The 17,153-nt window shown below is 43.8% G+C and overlaps 1 protein-coding gene across 16 annotated transcripts in view; it reads left to right on the top strand.

The window, feature by feature from the left end:
- The window catches only part of CD44 (CD44 molecule (IN blood group)), a 90,802-nt gene that overhangs the window by 68,402 nt on the left and 5,247 nt on the right, over nt 1–17,153 (top strand). For 8 of the 16 annotated variants that reach the window (XM_060606335.3, XM_060606338.3, XM_060606339.2 and 5 more), the window contains 6 exons: nt 766–867; nt 2,619–2,717; nt 3,595–3,801; nt 6,602–6,667; nt 10,361–10,432; nt 12,742–12,820. In XM_060606335.3, coding sequence (XP_060462318.2) covers nt 766–867; nt 2,619–2,717; nt 3,595–3,801; nt 6,602–6,667; nt 10,361–10,432; nt 12,742–12,820 — 625 coding nt within the window. Of the gene's footprint in view, nt 1–765; nt 868–2,618; nt 2,836–3,594; nt 3,802–6,601; nt 6,668–10,360; nt 10,433–12,741; nt 12,821–17,153 lie in introns of those variants that run through there. The other 8 variants (XM_060606347.3, XM_060606352.2, XM_060606353.2 and 5 more) reach the window with 6 other exon arrangements.

Below are 17,153 nucleotides of genomic sequence, written 5' to 3'. Positions count from 1 at the left end.
ACTCTTTCACTTAGGACTTACCATTTCAGCAGCACTTTGCAACGATTACTGGAAACAGGATATATCAATATGTCGGTGACATTTCTGTACCACTCAACATTGTACATGTTAAGTGCCAAGGACACCTCATACTTGTGTTTACGGGGAGAATGATTCACTGACATGTGCTTCTTTTTTCTTGCCCCTGAATACCTCCTGTGGCCTTCATGGAGGTAGTATTGGATGATAATTTTATGTGTTATATGCCCATTCACTTTGTGGCGCAAAAGAGGGCCAAAAGAGGGAAGAGGGCTGTAAGAAAAAAACAAAACAACAACGACAAGCTTTTGACCCAAGTGAGGGAGATGTGATAAAATGGTGTCCGAACCAGTGCGTTTTGTCTTTTCCCTACGATCCAGATCACGTGCATCTATAAGGAAGACAATGTGTAGGGAACGGGACCAGTCACACGTGGGCTATGTTTCTGCCTTTTTGCGAGGCTTGGGAGGCACATCGTGTTCTCATTTAGAGCCCTGCCAGACCCAGCAAAAGCAAACAAAAATTGTACCTTTCATACACTCAGTCTTTAAGTGAAAGCCACCTGCTTCTTACGATTCTCTTTTGAAGAAGCAATCGTTTGTCCCGGTTCTGCAGGCATCAATCAGTATGAACGTTTTTTCCTTCTTGTCCAGGTTTGAATATAAAAATAGTTTGTCTGTAGACCCTAAACCACCCTCAGGAGGTGGGTTAGTAAATCAGGCAATAACACCGATTTAATTCCCTCAGATACGGACTCCAGCCATAGTACAACACTTCAGCCTTCTGCAGATCCAAACACACATTCGGTGGAAGAGTCGGACAGGACAGGACCTCTTTCCGTGACGACTCGTAAGGACATAACAGCCCCTTTATTGGCCTGTGATCCTGCTTCAGCTCTGGCCCACACTGGCCTGGATACAGAGCTTGTATCCAGTTAGTGCTATGTGGCTTGGCTCAGCCCAGAGGATAAAAGGGTCTCCATTGCCGATATTTTCCTGGCGGGTTCTTTAAATCTGATTTTTCCTTCATTCTTGGTGATTTCGCTACTCAACGGCCTTATCTTAAGGAAAATAAAAAGGTTGGGGGATTCCGCTCAAGTTGATTTTCTGTCTCTAAATAGTTATGCCAGTGACACCCAAGACCACGGCTAGGATGGTGGTTTCTCTATGTTTCAACCATGTCCTTTGGTTCCCATCTTTCCTCCAGTCAAGGCAGGAGAGGGGTAGGGTTGCTTTCATAGCTGCAAAAAGATCATTTGGGCCTGGCTAATCAGAGAGAGTAGGGAAATCACCACAGCCCACAGAAGAGGGGCAAGGCATGTTGTTGACAATTAACAAAGGTGACAGGGCCTGGGAACAGAAGAGGAATGTTTGCCAGGACCTCTTCCTACTGGTAAACATCCGGTAGAAGCAATGCTAAACTCCTCAGGAGACTTAATTTCCACTATATGGACAAGGCTATCTTAGAGATTAGCCTGAAATCATTCGCAATTTCTTCACAGAATATGAAAGAAATCCAGAATTAAGAAACTCATTTCATTGCTTGCTACACATAATGGACAGAGTCCTTTTAGGCAAAGGAAAACATCAGCAAGCGTGTGCTGATCACCAAGAACGTGTATAGCACAGTGTTACGTATCAGAGGAGATGGAGATAAGCCTAAGAATGGGCCCCTCCAACGGAGGGTCTTGTATTTCCACTTTATGGCCCTGATGTCTTGTATTCCGATACTGGGATTGGGATTGGGGTGAATGTCTTCCTCCTGGTTGTGATGTGTGCTTGGTGGTGGACGTGGCTTATGGATGTGGTTTATGGAATGCCTGCACCTGTAACTCAGAGGTCAGTACCTTTCCTAGAAGGACCCAAAAGAAATCAACTCAAAACAGTCCCAGGTGATCTCAGATATGGGCAACGGTTCAACCTCAAATTGATATATGTCAGTGAAGGTCCTGTGTTTGCCCAGGCAAGCGTTTCCTGGCATTTTAGTGCAGTGATGAGAATCCTCATTCACGGGCGAGATCAAAAACCTAATACTAGATGAAAAATGGTAACTTTAATTTAATATTCTTTAGAAGGTACTGAAGTATTTCTTTGTGTAAATTTGATCCGAGTTACTCGAGCAGGTTATTCTAGATTCTAGAACTTCTTCCTTTTTTTGTCATTAGAGGCAGACTACCTGCCGCTGTTGTATTTATCGCCCTACGGTTGTGCTTCTTGACCCGCAGCTAGGTACTCTTGACCATTTATAGGAGCACTGGGATTCAACCATTCCTTTTCCCCTGTCTCTATGTTCCCTGGTTTTCCCAAGCGACTTGGGCCAGGATGTTCCAGGGTGGACAAAGTCTGGGTTCAGGCTTCACCTTGTCACTTTGCCTTTGTTGATGACACTGAAAGAGAAGTTCTTAGGAGCCAGTTAAGGGACAAAACAGAATTCCGTTACACATTCCTCTCAATCAGAAGAGAGTGGCGTGCACAAACTACAGTATTCCTCTGCACCTACCCATCGGGCACTGCGATAGTTAGACCCCTCCTGTCAGCAGATAACAGAGGATGTGTTTCACGGCTCCAAATTAATGCTGGATTCATCCCTCCTTGAAACAGAGCAGAGTAAGACTCAGAGCTTCTCTACATCACATGGAGACTGGGAAGAAGATAAAGACCATCCAGTGACTTCTACTCCAACATCTAGCAGTAAGGATGGTAAAGCCCAGTTGGCTCCAGCTCTTGCTAAAAATCGATAAATTATGGATGTCTTTGCAGTGTCTTTGGTGGAGGCACATCAGTTGACTGCTGCTATGCTGTCACTTCTGATCAGAAGGTGTGGCTGGTGATGGCTCTTTGATTTTTCTGCTTTGTAGACCTCTTAGAAGCTACTGTCTGTACATTGAGTGCAAACCGTATTTCTTTCTTAGTCTTAAAGGTCAGGCTTCTTAAGCTGTGGAATTAGTGGCGTGGTCTTAAAATAACATATTGCTTATATATGGTTTGCAATCGGCATAAAGGTCTGAATGCTATCACTTTCTATTTCCCTTTCATTGATAACATTATTTTGCCGTTCATCATCTGGACATAAATCCATGGTGCTGGCGACTGAGGAGCAGTGCCCTTATGGCAAAGGAAAGAATAATCAAAGCGTCGGGTCTTTGAAACCTTGCATTTGCTACTCCATTTGCGGGCAGCATGATTTTACTTTTCAGTTCAGTGATGTGTTTTTTCCACTTCACCCGTGGTGGGTCTAACTGAGTAAGAGCCCAAGATTATCTAGTCCCTGAATTGACTTGAAGGCCACAGTTAGTTGTAGTGGCATAAACCTAACTTCGATCATCCGGGCAGGTGTTGCAACAAATGCCCCTTCTAGGTATGGGGATCACCGAAATCTCTTCCGTAGACGTCCAGGTGATGCCAATTGCAAAATATTGCTTCCCTTCGATGGTATAAGGAAGTACATGGTCTTTTGCTCTGTACTCGTGAATAACGAACGGAAAGCTTTTGTAGCATTAGACCATTCTGAAGACAGGCATCTGCTGGGTGGCGGCCTCACAAATGTGGGTTTACCATTGATTCCGCCTCCACACAGACAGGACTGATGGCAAAGGTGGAAGAAGAAGTGGACGTCTTCCTGAAGACTCAGCTACTTCAGTGGAAAGTTATACTTCTCAGTCCCCAGCCACAAAGGAACTCAGGACCCTCATCCCAGTGACCCCTGCTAAGACGGGGGTCCCTGAAGTTACTGAAGTTAATATTGTTGGAGATTCCGACTCTAATGTTGATCGTTTCTTTTCAGGTAACTTGGCCATTTGTTATCTGGTTTGATTTTTCTACAGAGAGAAACAACGCGTGCTTGAATACTGTGGGGGACATTTTCCGTGTAGGCCTGTGATTAGGCTGATTTGTGACATGGGGATGGCTTTTATTACAGGTCATGATTCTAATGCAAATAAAGTTAGATTTAGGTTAGATAAATAATGCTTTTATTTGTCAAAGTAATCTCCATTTATTTTTGTGACTTGGTTGTTATGGTAGAATTTCTTTCTTTGCTGCTAATCTCGTGATATACTAATTTGAACCATACAAAATCAATGTTGTTGTAGGTCCAAGTCATTAAATATTAGCAATTTCATTTGATTCAACTAAGATATGCTACCTGTTTAGTAAGGGTTTACCCAACATGTGAATAATGTCCATATGCTAATGTCTTTGCTATGAAATTATTATCTCTACTGGTGATGGATTGGCAAATTTTGCTTTCGGTGAAGGGCTTGTAGCCAAACCTACTTATGATTCACACCTCAAACTTTATGAGTTAATCTACTAATTATGAATAGGCACGATTTCTCTTGTTGTAATGGCAAAGAGAGGACTAAAGATGACTTATTCAATTAAGTTGGACCCAGACCCGAAAGGAGCGTGAGACTTCTTTTCTCAAATAACAGTCTCCCCTGCTTCTCCCTCGCTTTGTTCCCCTATTTGCATTAAGAAACTTACACTGAAGAAAAGAGAACTGGAAATACCACCTCTGGCTAACAGACGAGAATTGGAATTGTTCCTCCTTGTGCCCTTCCCACTCATCCATTGAATTATACTAAATATTTGTGATTAAAAAAACATATATATATACGTATATATGTATATATATATATGTGTATATATACATATGTATATGTATATATGTATATGTATATATATATATATATACATATACACACACAAATAAATATATAAATTTATTTATTTATAGCAAGATCTTTCTCTCCTTCCTCTCAAAAAGAATAAATCTTATGAGAACCCAATATATGAAACAGATGGTATCTGTGAGGCTCTGACTGATATGGGGACAGAAGACTCAGAATACCACCTGCTTGGATTCTTTCCTCTGGGCTGCTCACCATAGAGGTTCTGGAAAAACAAAAAACACAACAGTTTTTAAAAATACTGACTTTGGGGATATTGGTATGACAAAGCTCCTTACACCCTTTGGTTCTTTTTTTCACCACGGTTCTGTGCTCAGTTATGAAAACAATCCAAGTAGCACCGTCAGTTTTCTTCCAGAGAAATGAATCTCAGAGCAGTGGCTGGTTTCTCCCGGCAAAATAAGGCCTGTTGGGCAATTGAATGCATTTAAATTTAACATGGCAGTTTTAACGGCAATAGTAGCATAGAAGGGCTAAATAGCCTATTTGCGGGTAAATAAAACTCTTTCTGCAAAATGGATATTCACATACGCTGAGTCCTTCTGTATTCCGTGGTCAAACAGAGTTTTCATGGTTCTCCATGGATTAAATGATTAGTAAGTGATCTGTCATCCTTGGTTTTCTTCCAAACCACTCAGATACAGCTTATTTCTTCCCATACATTTTTCTCAGTCTTTATGCTTAATATTAAGAACTAAAACATTTGCACTTGTGGTCGTGGTGGCGGTGGTGATGGCGGAGATGATGATGGTGGTGGCATTGGGGCTGCTCGTATTGGCGTTTCAGCGAATGCTATTTTCAGGTATTCTAACGAAGAAACAAAGCAATCTGATTTCTCCGTACAATTATACAAGAGATTACAGGTCGCCTATTTCTGCCTTCTCAAATCAAAGACATGGTGATGATCAGATTACCTTAATCTTCATAATGGGTGACTACAGCCACTTTATGAAACCATTGTCCCTTTTGTTATTGCTGTTTGTCTTCTTTTTGCTTTGTTGTTGCTTTGCTTTTTTTTTTTTTTTTTTTAAAGATTCCAGTGTAGTGTTGGAAATGTGTGGGGAAGAGGGAGAAGAGCAGGGGTTCCCACATGCTGAATCCAAGATTTGACCTGTGGATCCAGATTGTAGCAACTCAAAAGCTTGCTTCAATCTAAAGGCCTTTTGCTGATGGATGATTGAGGGGATAGAATTATATTAACTCTTGGTGTTGAAAAATACAGATTTCATTTTTGAAAAATATTGGGTTTTTTGAAACATACTCTAATAACCAGGTCCATATTTTTCACAGGTTAACTATCTTCTTATTCCTTTTTCATTTGTCTTCTGACTTTTTTCTCTAAATAAGCAGCTGAGCTTTCCCTCTGAATCTTTACATAATTCAACACCAAGATCCCTTACTGCACACCAAAACCATTGTCTATTTCCTGCCTCAGAGAAAGCTCTTTAAATGGCTCATGCTCTGAGCCAGAGAGTACATCCATACCCAGTGATCACGTTTGTGTAATTCAAAGCGTATCATCTTCATTTCAAAAACACAGTATCAAGTTCCAACCTCAGACCTGGGAAGACATCATAATATTTTTGTTAGAGTATTATGGTTATTAGATTTCTATCAAAACCACACTTCCCGTGGTCATCCTGGATGGTCTGTGCTGTCCCAGTTTCTTTACTTTTGATCAGAGCTCTAGCCTCCTCACCAGGGGGTCAAGCGATGAACAGTAATTAGTACCAATGGAGCCGTTCAAGGCTCCTTTGCCATTGCTTTTTGGTGACTCTTAAAAGCCTGAACTTGGTGAGGGGCTGTTCGACAACGCAAAAGTGAGGAAGGGCAGATTCCCTGGTTACTGGAACGTATCCCCAGTAATGACCCTTTTCTAATTGCTCCTTACAGAAGACCAAGACTCACCAGTTCACCCCAGTGGGAGGTCCCATACGACTCATGGATCAGAATCAGCTGGTGAGTTTGAGCTACTTGAGTAATTTACTGTTATCATCATTTGAGCCTGCTTAATAAAGTATGAGTCAGTGTCTCAAGAAGAGCAGTTCTCAGACTTCCTTATGCATCACTATCACAGAGAGTGCTTATTAAATCACACTGCTGATGAAAATATTATGGTGTTAGCTACAGTACCCTGTGCGGAGGGTTACGCTGAATGCTTTCCACAGGTTTCATCATTTAGTCTTGAAAACAATGCCCTGCGACAATTGTGGTTATCCCAATTTTAATCGTTATGAAATTGAGTCTCAAATCCCTTAAGCAGCATCCTCAGTATATGGAGAAGCTGGGATCAAGCCCAGACCGTTCTTACTCCAAAACCCACGCTCTTATTAATCTGGTGTAGTGCAATGTTAAATTGAGACCCTACTTGTATTCTTCCTGATCCTTTCACACAGAAGACTCTCCTCCGGCGCCATAGTTCTCAAAGTGCAGTCCCCATCCCTGCGGCATCAGCATCACCAGGGAACTTATAGAAAGACAAATGCTCAGGCTCTACCTCAGACCTGCTGCATCGGAAACCTTAAGGATGCGTAAAGCAGCGTAACCCCCAGAACAGGGTACCTAGCATTTACTGAGAACGTACTGTGTGCTAGGGACATTGTTCTAAACACTTCACATGTGCTAGGTTGGACCATAGGAAACTGCCCTTTTTTTAGGTCAACAGCCAAAGAGCCACAGTTTCGTGTGGTTCATCTAATATTACCATATTTCATCATCCTACAAACCCTGTGACTTATGTAAGTACTGTTACCATCCCGTGTTACAGACAAGGACACTAAGACCCAGAGAGGGCAAGTACCATGGCTGGGTTGACATGACTGGTGAGTTGAGCGGTGGAGCCAGCTTTCAAGCCCTGGGGGTCTCATAATGCCTCTATAAGCCCGTTCTGGAGAAAGCACTCTGTAATGACCATAATTACGGCCAGGCGTGTATGATTAAGTGGATACACATTTGCTGTGACTCAGATCCCACCCATGGAAATATTACTCCAGGCAACAGAAGTCTGACATGAGGCAGGTTTACCTGTGACCGAAAATGGTGGGGCCACTGAGTGGTTGTGTGTCCCTGGTATCGTCAGTCCAGGTGATCCATGAAAACCAGGTAAATCCATATGAACCACGGTCTGTCCTTCACGCCTAAGTCGGGGCCACGGTTGCCTCCAGGCCTAAAGGTTCACACACTTAAAGCAGATATGAAGGTGGGTATTTACATGGTGCCTTGGTAATAAGCTTTTATGTAAGAGCACAGGATATAGGGGTTCATTAGAAATGTTTCTAAAATAAAGACAGAAGTCCCAAGGTCTCTAGGTTCCGCGGTTGGGGCACTTAGCAAATTAGCCTTTTTAAGTTTCCTTTAAGTTTCCTTCTTAGTAAAAAGGGGACCAGGATACCTGCCTCAGTTACCTCCCAGAGTTCTCGTGAAGAACGTGAGGTATCAGGAAAATGACAAAATCTTGGAAATGATAGGGAGTTATTATTAAAACACATGCTCTCTAAAATTAAGAGGCCCCAGTTACTCCAAGTGTGGTCCTTGGACCAGCCACTGGGACATCAACCTAGGAGCTGGCTGGAAATGCAGAATCCCCAGCCATCCCAGGCCTGCTGCGTCAAGGTCTGCGTTTTAACCAGACCTCCCCCCATACTGGGTGTGCACTGAAGTTTGAGAAGCTCTATCCTGGACTGTTCTTCTCACAGTTGAGGCCAGTTGAATGATCTCTGTGCACACGTCTCAGGTTAGCTCTCATCTCCAAATTACAGTGTCAAGTGTCCCTCTTTGCAGAACTGGCTTTCCTAGCTAGCCCTACCCCGGCTGGGTTTGCAGACCTCTAGGGTGCAAGGTGAGGCCTGCTGCATCTCGTCCATCTTCTTTGGCCTTTGCTTGAAGTGAGAAGCAGGTGGGCGGGAGCGGTCTCTTTTTGTCTGACTCCTGCTCCCGGTGTCTATTGTTCAAGTAGGAGGCTTCATCTTGTTGCACACACACCCCGATCTTTCCTTGCTGGGAGCGCTTTTTTTGAAAACCGAAATCAAGAGATTAAGATCCATTAGTGGCCTCCTTTTCAAATATCGAAGGCTGCTGTGAGTCCTAGAAAGACCAGTGAGAGCGTCTGCACCACTTAGATGTTTTTCAAGCCCAAAGATCTCTAGGGTGCATGGCCCACATCCAGTCACCTGCACAGGTGAAGACCTGCCAGTGACCAAGGACTCTGGGAGGCAGCCGGAAAAAGCACCTTGGACTCCTTCTCAAGTTTGTAAAGTAAGAGGCCACTCTCAAAGTGACATGAGGTATGTTGAATGGCCAGAAGTCTAGTCAGAATTTGTTTTGTTCCATTTCAAGGTTAACAAAAACAGAAGATTGTATAAACAGGAGTCGGCTGCTCTAAAATAACCACCAACATCGAGATTTCACTGTCCACTCTGCACAGTCTAAAGTTTGACTGTCCTTGGAAATCTTCATGTACTTCAAGCCTGGCCATCTTCATGCGTTGCTTAGCCAAACAGACTGCCCTGATTACTTTTTTGTCTTCCCTCGGTGGACTTTTAGCATTTTGCAGTGGGTTCCCCATTGGTAGGGGGAAATAGTTCATTTTCGTGGGATGTTTTCAAATTTTGTTCTGAAGCAGTGCAGGAGGCATAAAAAACACAAGCAAAAAAAAAAAAAAAAAAAAAAACAAAAAAAAAAACCAAAGCATTAACTCAGGTGAGTCTCTTCACAGATGTCTTAGAAGTTTCCTTTAAAACATGATGACTCCCTCATTTTGATGAGCCTCCCGTTCGGACTTGTGGATGCTTTGTCTTGCAACACTCCCTTCCAGTTTGAGCTGTTTTGTTTGTTTCCTTGTCGTGTTTTGTAGTGGTAGAAGATATTCATTCTTCTGAAAAGGCATGTTCCAATAACATAATAGCGGGGACTCTACTAGGGTGATTTTTTTCTAGATAGAAAGGGTCATTATCCCCTAAACCCTTATTTTTTTAATATTTGTGCTTGTGCCCAGGAAGACACTCACTGCAATTGTTAGATATGCTTCGGAGTTTCTGGAGCATATGAATCCTCTAGGGATCTTGTTAAGATGAAGATTCTAGTTCAGTAGGGGTGAGGCCTGCGATTCTGTATTCCTAGCAAGCTCCCACATGGGACACCTCGGCAGCTGGTGCAGGGACCCCACTTTGAGTAGCAAGGTCCTGAATCAGAACGGAGCCTCTGCACACAATTCCCATCTTTGTGTCCTTCTTTAAACCTCTGTAAATGACGGTGAAGTGGATTTTATTCTCATTCCCATTCTCCGAATGAGAAAACTGAGACTTGGAGAGGGTAGCTTGACTCAGCAGACGTTGCTGGCAAGAGGTGGAAGCAGGACTCGAACCCAGGACTGCCCTGCCCTGGAGCCCAAGCTCTGAAACACTGTGCCGCACCACTGGTGAGAATTCTCCTGTTCTTGATGAAAATAACACTTCCAGACCTCAGCCTTAACCAAACCAACTTTTCTGGGGAGATGTCTTTCGTGTAACACTTTATAAATGTCTGTGGCTTGAATCTATAAATAGCTGCGCAGTGAGCAGAACGTAGAGAGGTTGGCCCTGTGTACTGCTCTGTAAGGAGCTCGTGGTCACGCATTCCAAACTTGGGTTGAGAGGTGTTGTTTCTTCCTCTCAGGACACACAAGTGGAAGTCAAGAAGGTGGGGCGAACACGACCTCCGGTCCTACGCGGAAACCTCAAATTCCAGGTAAGTTTCAAACTGTGAAGCGAAAAAAAAAAAGGGGGGGAGGGGACTAAAACACATTCTTGGGGCACCTGGGTGGCGCAGTCAGCCGAGCGTCCAACTCTAGATTTCTGCTAGGTCATGATCCCAGGGTCGTAGGATCGAGCCCCGAGGGCTCCACGCTCAGCATAAGCCTAAGGTTCTCTCTTCTCTCTCTCCCTCTGACCTTCCTTCACTCACATGTGCACTCTCTCTTTCTAAAAAAAAATAAATAAATAAATAGAAAAGCATATTCTTTGCAAGCTCAAGGGTGAACAAGAGCACTTGGTAGGAACGAATGAAACTCTCTTTTCTCTGGGACCCGTAAATTGAATGAGCTAATATTCAGACCTGTTCCTGGCCTATCCCAAAGAAGTGACACGTTAGTTAATAATGCTTCCTTCCCAAATGACTGACTCTGTGGACTTTATGCCATATCCAGGTCCTTCCTATCCCCGCCCAGTTTCCCCTTAATTTCTGGGTTTGGGGTGAAGCGTGCGACTTTCCTCTCACACTGCAGACGGTGAGGAGATATAAGGGCCATGTGTGTGGAGTGGAGTGAAAACATTCTTCTGATCCCCAAACTGCTTTTTCTCGAGGGACAGTCTTTACTGATCCAGACAGAAGAAAGTGTCTAAATGAGTCACATTGCGGGGTGAGGAGGCTGGGACCCCTGGCTCTCCTGACCATCAAGATTTAAGGCACTTGAGGCAAATTCTTGATCTGATTGACTTGGGCTCAAAACCGAGCATTTGGTGGGGTGGGGATGGGGGGATTACAAAGAAGGAACGGTTTTCCTAGGGTTGTAAATTCTCTTTTTAACCTTCCCCTCTTCAGAGGCCTCCAAGCTGAGCCTCCCTCGGGGAAAGGGGAGAGTGTAGGAATCACTTCATCCCCCTGCCTCGGCTTGCCAGAGCCCTCTCTCTGAGCTGGGAGAGGAGCAAATGGAGAGACACGGCGGGCTGCTGGGGATGTGGAGGTGGCGGACGTGCAATTTGCAATATTCTTCCCTGCTCTCGCGAGGGTGAACGTGAGGCATCTCAGAGGAAAGACCAGAGAAAAGAACAGAAATGGTATCTCCTGTTGGCCTCCCCACCTCCTGATGCCACCTCCCTCCCCAAAGTCACCTAACCAGGTGGAGGTCCGGCAGAGGCAGTCCTGCCCTGGACATGGGAGGAAAACCAAGACTCTCAAAGACGAATGGATGACCTATGACTTCGCACTCTTCTTGGTTCTTGAGCTCTAGCCCATTGCACAGACACACGACCCACTTGGCAAGGGAATTGATTCAAGTTGTCAAGTCATGTTTTTATCCCATTAAAGCTTGATTTTAAGACCTGTATATAACACTTTAGTGGTCCGCAAGTAATACATGATTACTGGAGACATTTTAGAAAATTCACACCAAAGGACAAAAATATAAATCATTTCTTATCTACCTCACCACCCAGAAATATGGTTACCATTTTCATATATGTCCCTCCCATCATTTAAAAATGTAATTTCTATACAAAAATGTAATTACATCATGCATGCTGTGTAGTAAGTCACCACTCCCAACTGGTTGCTCGTTAAGTTTCCAACGTCATTAAATATCCTTCTCCTGTTATCAGAGCCCATACTATAGTGAGTATACCCTAATTTATGTAACTGATCCCTTACTATTATTTTAGGTCATTTTCAACTTTCACTAATATAAATAACACAGCAGTGAACATCTTCATAACTAATTCCGAGGCGCTGTAAATTCCCGGAAGTGTAACTGTTGGCTCGAAAGTATGCACATTTGGAAGGATGAGTTTTGCCTAATGACCACCACCCCACCCTGTTGAATGTGCATAAGTTCAGACCTCTGCAGGAATGTCCTTTATCTATCCACTAAGTACATGGTCCCCTTTTGTGTTTCTTCATAAAACGTAAGGTTCTTATATAGGAGAAGAATGTTCCTTTCAAGGGAAACATAAATGTCCTTTAGTCTGCTTAATAATATTGCACCAAAAGCTTTTACAAGTTTCTGCAGGTGATTCTCTGATTTTCTGGAGACACGCCTCTTCTGGAGGAACTTGAAAATTCTGACCGGTGATAAGAGTTTAAAACAAGAGGCCTGTTGGGCAGACGTGTATAGCAGAACTGTTCTAGTATTATCTGCCAGTTGGCGAGGCCGTTTGGCCAGACTCAACCTGTGGTGCTGAGTGTAGTTCTTGTTTGGACCAGGTCAATTTATAAAGTGCATTTTTGTTTTTATAAAGTGTATTTCCCAAGCTCACAGGTGTCTTTTGGTTCACTCTCACCAGAATGGCTCATCATCTTGGCCTCCCTCCTGGCCTTGGCTTTGATTCTTGCCGTCTGCATTGCTGTCAATAGTCGAAGAAGGTAAGGGGATCCACCTTGGGGCCTTTGCTTTGAAAGGACATCACTTAAACGTGGGCTTTACGTGCTTGCTATTCAGAGTGTAGCCCCTGGAACCAGTGGCCTCGACACTCTGGGATCTTGCTAGAAATGCAGAATCTGGGGCCCCACCCAGATGTCTTGTGTCAGAATCTGTGTCTTGACAAGATTCCAGGGATTTGGGTGCAGTTCAAGAAGCCCTGCTTTTGCACATTCTTTAGATAAAACAGACACTGTGATTATTTGGAACATCACTTTTAAACAGTGTGGAATCTTTTGAGGTTCTTAATTTTTCAGGGTTGAACCCTTGGAGATTCCATCTGATGAAAGTTACAAAATATCTCACTGGGAAGGCATAGGAGTATGTACTCATTCATTGATTGATTAAACAATATTTAGTAAATGCATCCACATCGCAAAAATCGCTGTATAAAGATCTAGGAATTGGTCATCTTCTTTAGTCTGTCTAAAGCCCACAGAACCTTCTAGAACCCTTACCTAAAATAGGCATTGGATTTCTATGGGTTTCTTATTGTTTTCGTTTGTTGTTGTTGTTGTTTGTAACGATACCGTTTTCTCTTTTCTGGGAACTATAGTTGAAAGGATTTGGGTTATTGCTTAGGAAGAGCTCCCCAACAGTCTATGAAATGATGAAGAATTTTCCTTAAAAAAGTCTGAATAAAGACTGTCAAACAGCATCTGGGCGTTTGTATAGCCTCAAAGGTCCCTCTCTCTCCCTGCCTCAACCAAGGCCTATCATGCTGGAAGTTATTTAAATAATACATATACCTGATTTAGCTGTGACCAGGCTCAAGAAGTAACACCACCTAAAGTGAAATGAATGGAAATAGTCATTCTGGCAACAGAGGACATGAATTTTGACAGGGTACATAGTATTCTACAAGTCTAAATTTCCTGCTCAAAATGCTCTAAAGATGCATTATTTTCCCCTGAGCATATGTAGAGGAACATTAAACCTTCTGTAAATGTCCCTTGAGATTGCTTCTTACACGGTATAAGAATCTTATTTCCAAGTAGGGCTACCCTTATTGTGTCACTAGATCATCTAACAGGCCAGAAAATGCCCCTAGCTTGGGGAGAAGATCTGGAGAAAATGCTAGAATGTCTCTTGTTGGCTTTTGTAAAGCAACAAACAGCTAATTCTATTGCCATGTGCAGCCCATGCAGTATCTCTCTCTGAGGAAATCAAATAATGTCACTTTACCCTGGTACGAGTTCATAAAAGTGCTGTATTAAAGTCAAGAACTGTTGCTCTCTGTACCTTTGAGAGAATAATAAAAAAATTACTCATGATAGCCAATTGTATAAGGAACAAACACTAGGCACAGAAATCCGAAAGACCTCCTAGAAGCCTCTCCTGACTAAATGGAAAGAGATTTTGTTTGCTGAATTTGAATAATGTGACTTGAGGGAGCCCTTACAAAGAGTCTTTATACTCTCCCTCAGCCTTCTTGTTTTCTCTTAGATTACTTTTGCTCAATTAAAGATGAATTTCCCATTGTTGAAAATGAGTCCTTTTGTTCCAGGGCCTAGACTGTACCCCTTCTGCTCACATATACACATATACAGCTTTGCGCATGTCGCCATAGAAACACTGGCCCCGGATGCCGTCCATGTGGGAAATTCTTCAGAGAAACATCTCAGCTGTCTCTGAGAGCAGCTGGAGTCCGTACAGAGGGGCTGGTTAGCTCATACGTCACTCCCCATCATGTCAGCTGCAAAAAGGGGCCTCACGGCTGCCCTCCCCCTTGTCCCAAGACCGGTAGTCACCCTAGCAACAGGCAAACAGGGACACGCGGGATCCGGCACAGCGAGTATCTCACCGGGAAAGTAGCTGCTTGGACGCCGTAAATTACTATGTCCTGATTAGATAATCTAAACCAGATTTGCCACGCAGCTAAGAGGGTGGTTAACGGCTGCACGGGCCCCTTAATGTGCACTGCGTTTCTAAAGCCGCAAGCCCATTCCTAATCCTCTTAAAAGGCTGGGGCCTTTCTGCTTTGAACGTTACATTTGAGAGAGATCCAGAATCCTATTTTCATCAAAGAAAGTTTGGTGGAAAGTAAAGACCTGTGACAGGCTTCCATGTATTTAGCAGTCATCTTTCGAGTAGCTCCTCTGACTCCGTGCTGGCGAGGAAGAAGAGAAGACTAAAAGTGGAAAGGGTGCCGTCCCGTCCCAGAGAACCTTAAGGTTTAGCGGCAGTGTTGACTTATTGGATCTGAGTCAGCTGATTGAGAACATACTGTGTGCCAGGCACTGGTGTAGGAATTTTGGTTAAAAGACGGAAGTGGAAAAGCAGTTTGTGACGTTGGCCTGCCAGGGTTGACCGCGGGCCTCCACGATGAAGCGATCTGTGAGTCACGCCTGCTAAAGACGCCGATTTAGGGGTCCTATTATTGCTGTAGCTTTTCCCGCCTCCACGTCCTCTTTCCTTGCTGTTGCTCATGTAACCAGACTTCTTGAATTTCAGCTTTCCAATGGAAATCGTACTTCATTCCATTTCCTTAAGAGCAAACGGTTGTGTTAGGAGTCAGTTGGGTTGGTAGATAGCGGATGGGGCCCAACAGAAGTTAGGTGTCTTTCCCCTAAAGAATTGATTTGACGTGTATGAAGAGGAGAAAAAAAAAATGAGAGGACCTTATGAGACAAGGTCTCACAAAACAGAAATGATTCAAGGATGTTTGTCTACTGACTGTGCAGAAAAGGCCTTCACCAGCTGTCTGCGTCAGGGGAATAATCATCTTTTCTGTAAACAGTCATATGCCCTCTGCTTAGTAGGTCCCCTCTAGAAAGCTCCATGGTTTAGAAACGCCTTCCTTCTCTCAAGCTACAGGCAAGCTCATTGCAGTGTGTGTCCATCCAATGTCATCCTGTCCTCTGTAACAAAGCTGTCCACTAGAACTTCAGTAGTGATGGAAATGTTCTACATCTGCCCTAACTCACGACCACCAACCACTTGTGGCTCCTAAGCCCTTGACGTGTGGCTAGTTTGACTGAAGAGATGAATTTTTAACTTTGTTTACTTTTAATTGGTTTTGCATTTCAATAGCCACGTGTGGCTAGTGGCCACCATACCGAATGGCACAGCCCTAACACAATGCAAAACAAATCTCTAAATATCTTTAAGGTTTCTCAGGTGGAAGAGACCTAAGAGCAGGTGTGAAGCTACTCCCCTGTAATCTTTCAGGATACATTCCTCCATGCCCTAAATGTGTGCTACCTGGTTTCCCACCCCACCCTCTCCTGGTAAGGCCCCAGTATGTCCACCCTCTCCTGGTAAGGCCCCAGTATGGCTCCTTCCGTATCTCGTGGTCACTGTTTGCTCAGCGGATCGATGCCTGAGATTTAAGGAGAAAGAAGATGAAGAGGGATGCGATTCTATAGAGATCTCTGACCTTTGGAGTCAGAAAAATCTAAGTTGCAGATACTCTGTTTCCTGCCGTAACTAGTCGTGTAGCCTCGGACAGTACCCTTGACTTCTTGGACTCCGTCTCTGGTTTTACATAATGAAGAGGTTGGGCTGGGTGACCTCTGAAGTCTCCTCAGCTCTAGTGTTCTTTCTGAAATAACGAAGAAGAATGAAAAACTTAGAGCTTGTGTTTTTAAAGTACTTATTAATGCTTCTGAGTTGGTGAACCGTGAAGATTTTGAGAGCGTGGTGCTCTCAGAGAGGCATAGACTCTCCCGCCCTTTCCCCATACCTCGCCCTGTGCACCTCTTTCATTGGCCACTTCTGAGTTCTATCCTCTTGTGATAAACTGGTGATGTAGTAAGTTTAAAAAAAAGGACTTATTGATGCCTAGAGCCCCGGATATTGGACTAGTTATTTATGAGAAGCATCCTGTCCTCCTGGAAGAGCCCAGATAACAGAGACACATAAATCCAAAGGGAAAGGGGGGGCAGGACAGACCCAAGCACAATATTTCTGCGCCCTACAGGTCCAGTGTTACCCACTTTTAAAATCAGCTTTGTTTAGTGGCGCCTGGGTGGCTCAGTCGGTTGAGCATCCGACTTCAGCTCAAGTCATGATCTCACAGTTTATGAGTTTGAGTCCCACGTCAGGCTCTGTGCTGCCAGTATAAAGCCTGCTTTGGAGTCTATGTCCCCTGCCCCGCCCCTGCTCTGCCCCTCCCCAGTTTGTTCTCGCCCTCTCTCTCTCTCTCTCTCTCTCATACGCACACACACACACACACACACACACACAAACATATAAAATAAATAAATAAAATCAGCTTTGTTTAGACTAAATAATATGAATCCCAAACTCCTGCCTGTGCACCGTTTTTTACAGTTA

The sequence above is a fragment of the Panthera onca genome, chromosome D1 (genome assembly GCF_046562875.1).
Source record: "Panthera onca isolate mPanOnc1 chromosome D1, mPanOnc1 haplotype 2, whole genome shotgun sequence".
Taxonomy (NCBI): Eukaryota; Metazoa; Chordata; class Mammalia; order Carnivora; family Felidae; genus Panthera; species Panthera onca.
This window is presented reverse-complemented; position numbering and strand designations above follow the sequence as displayed.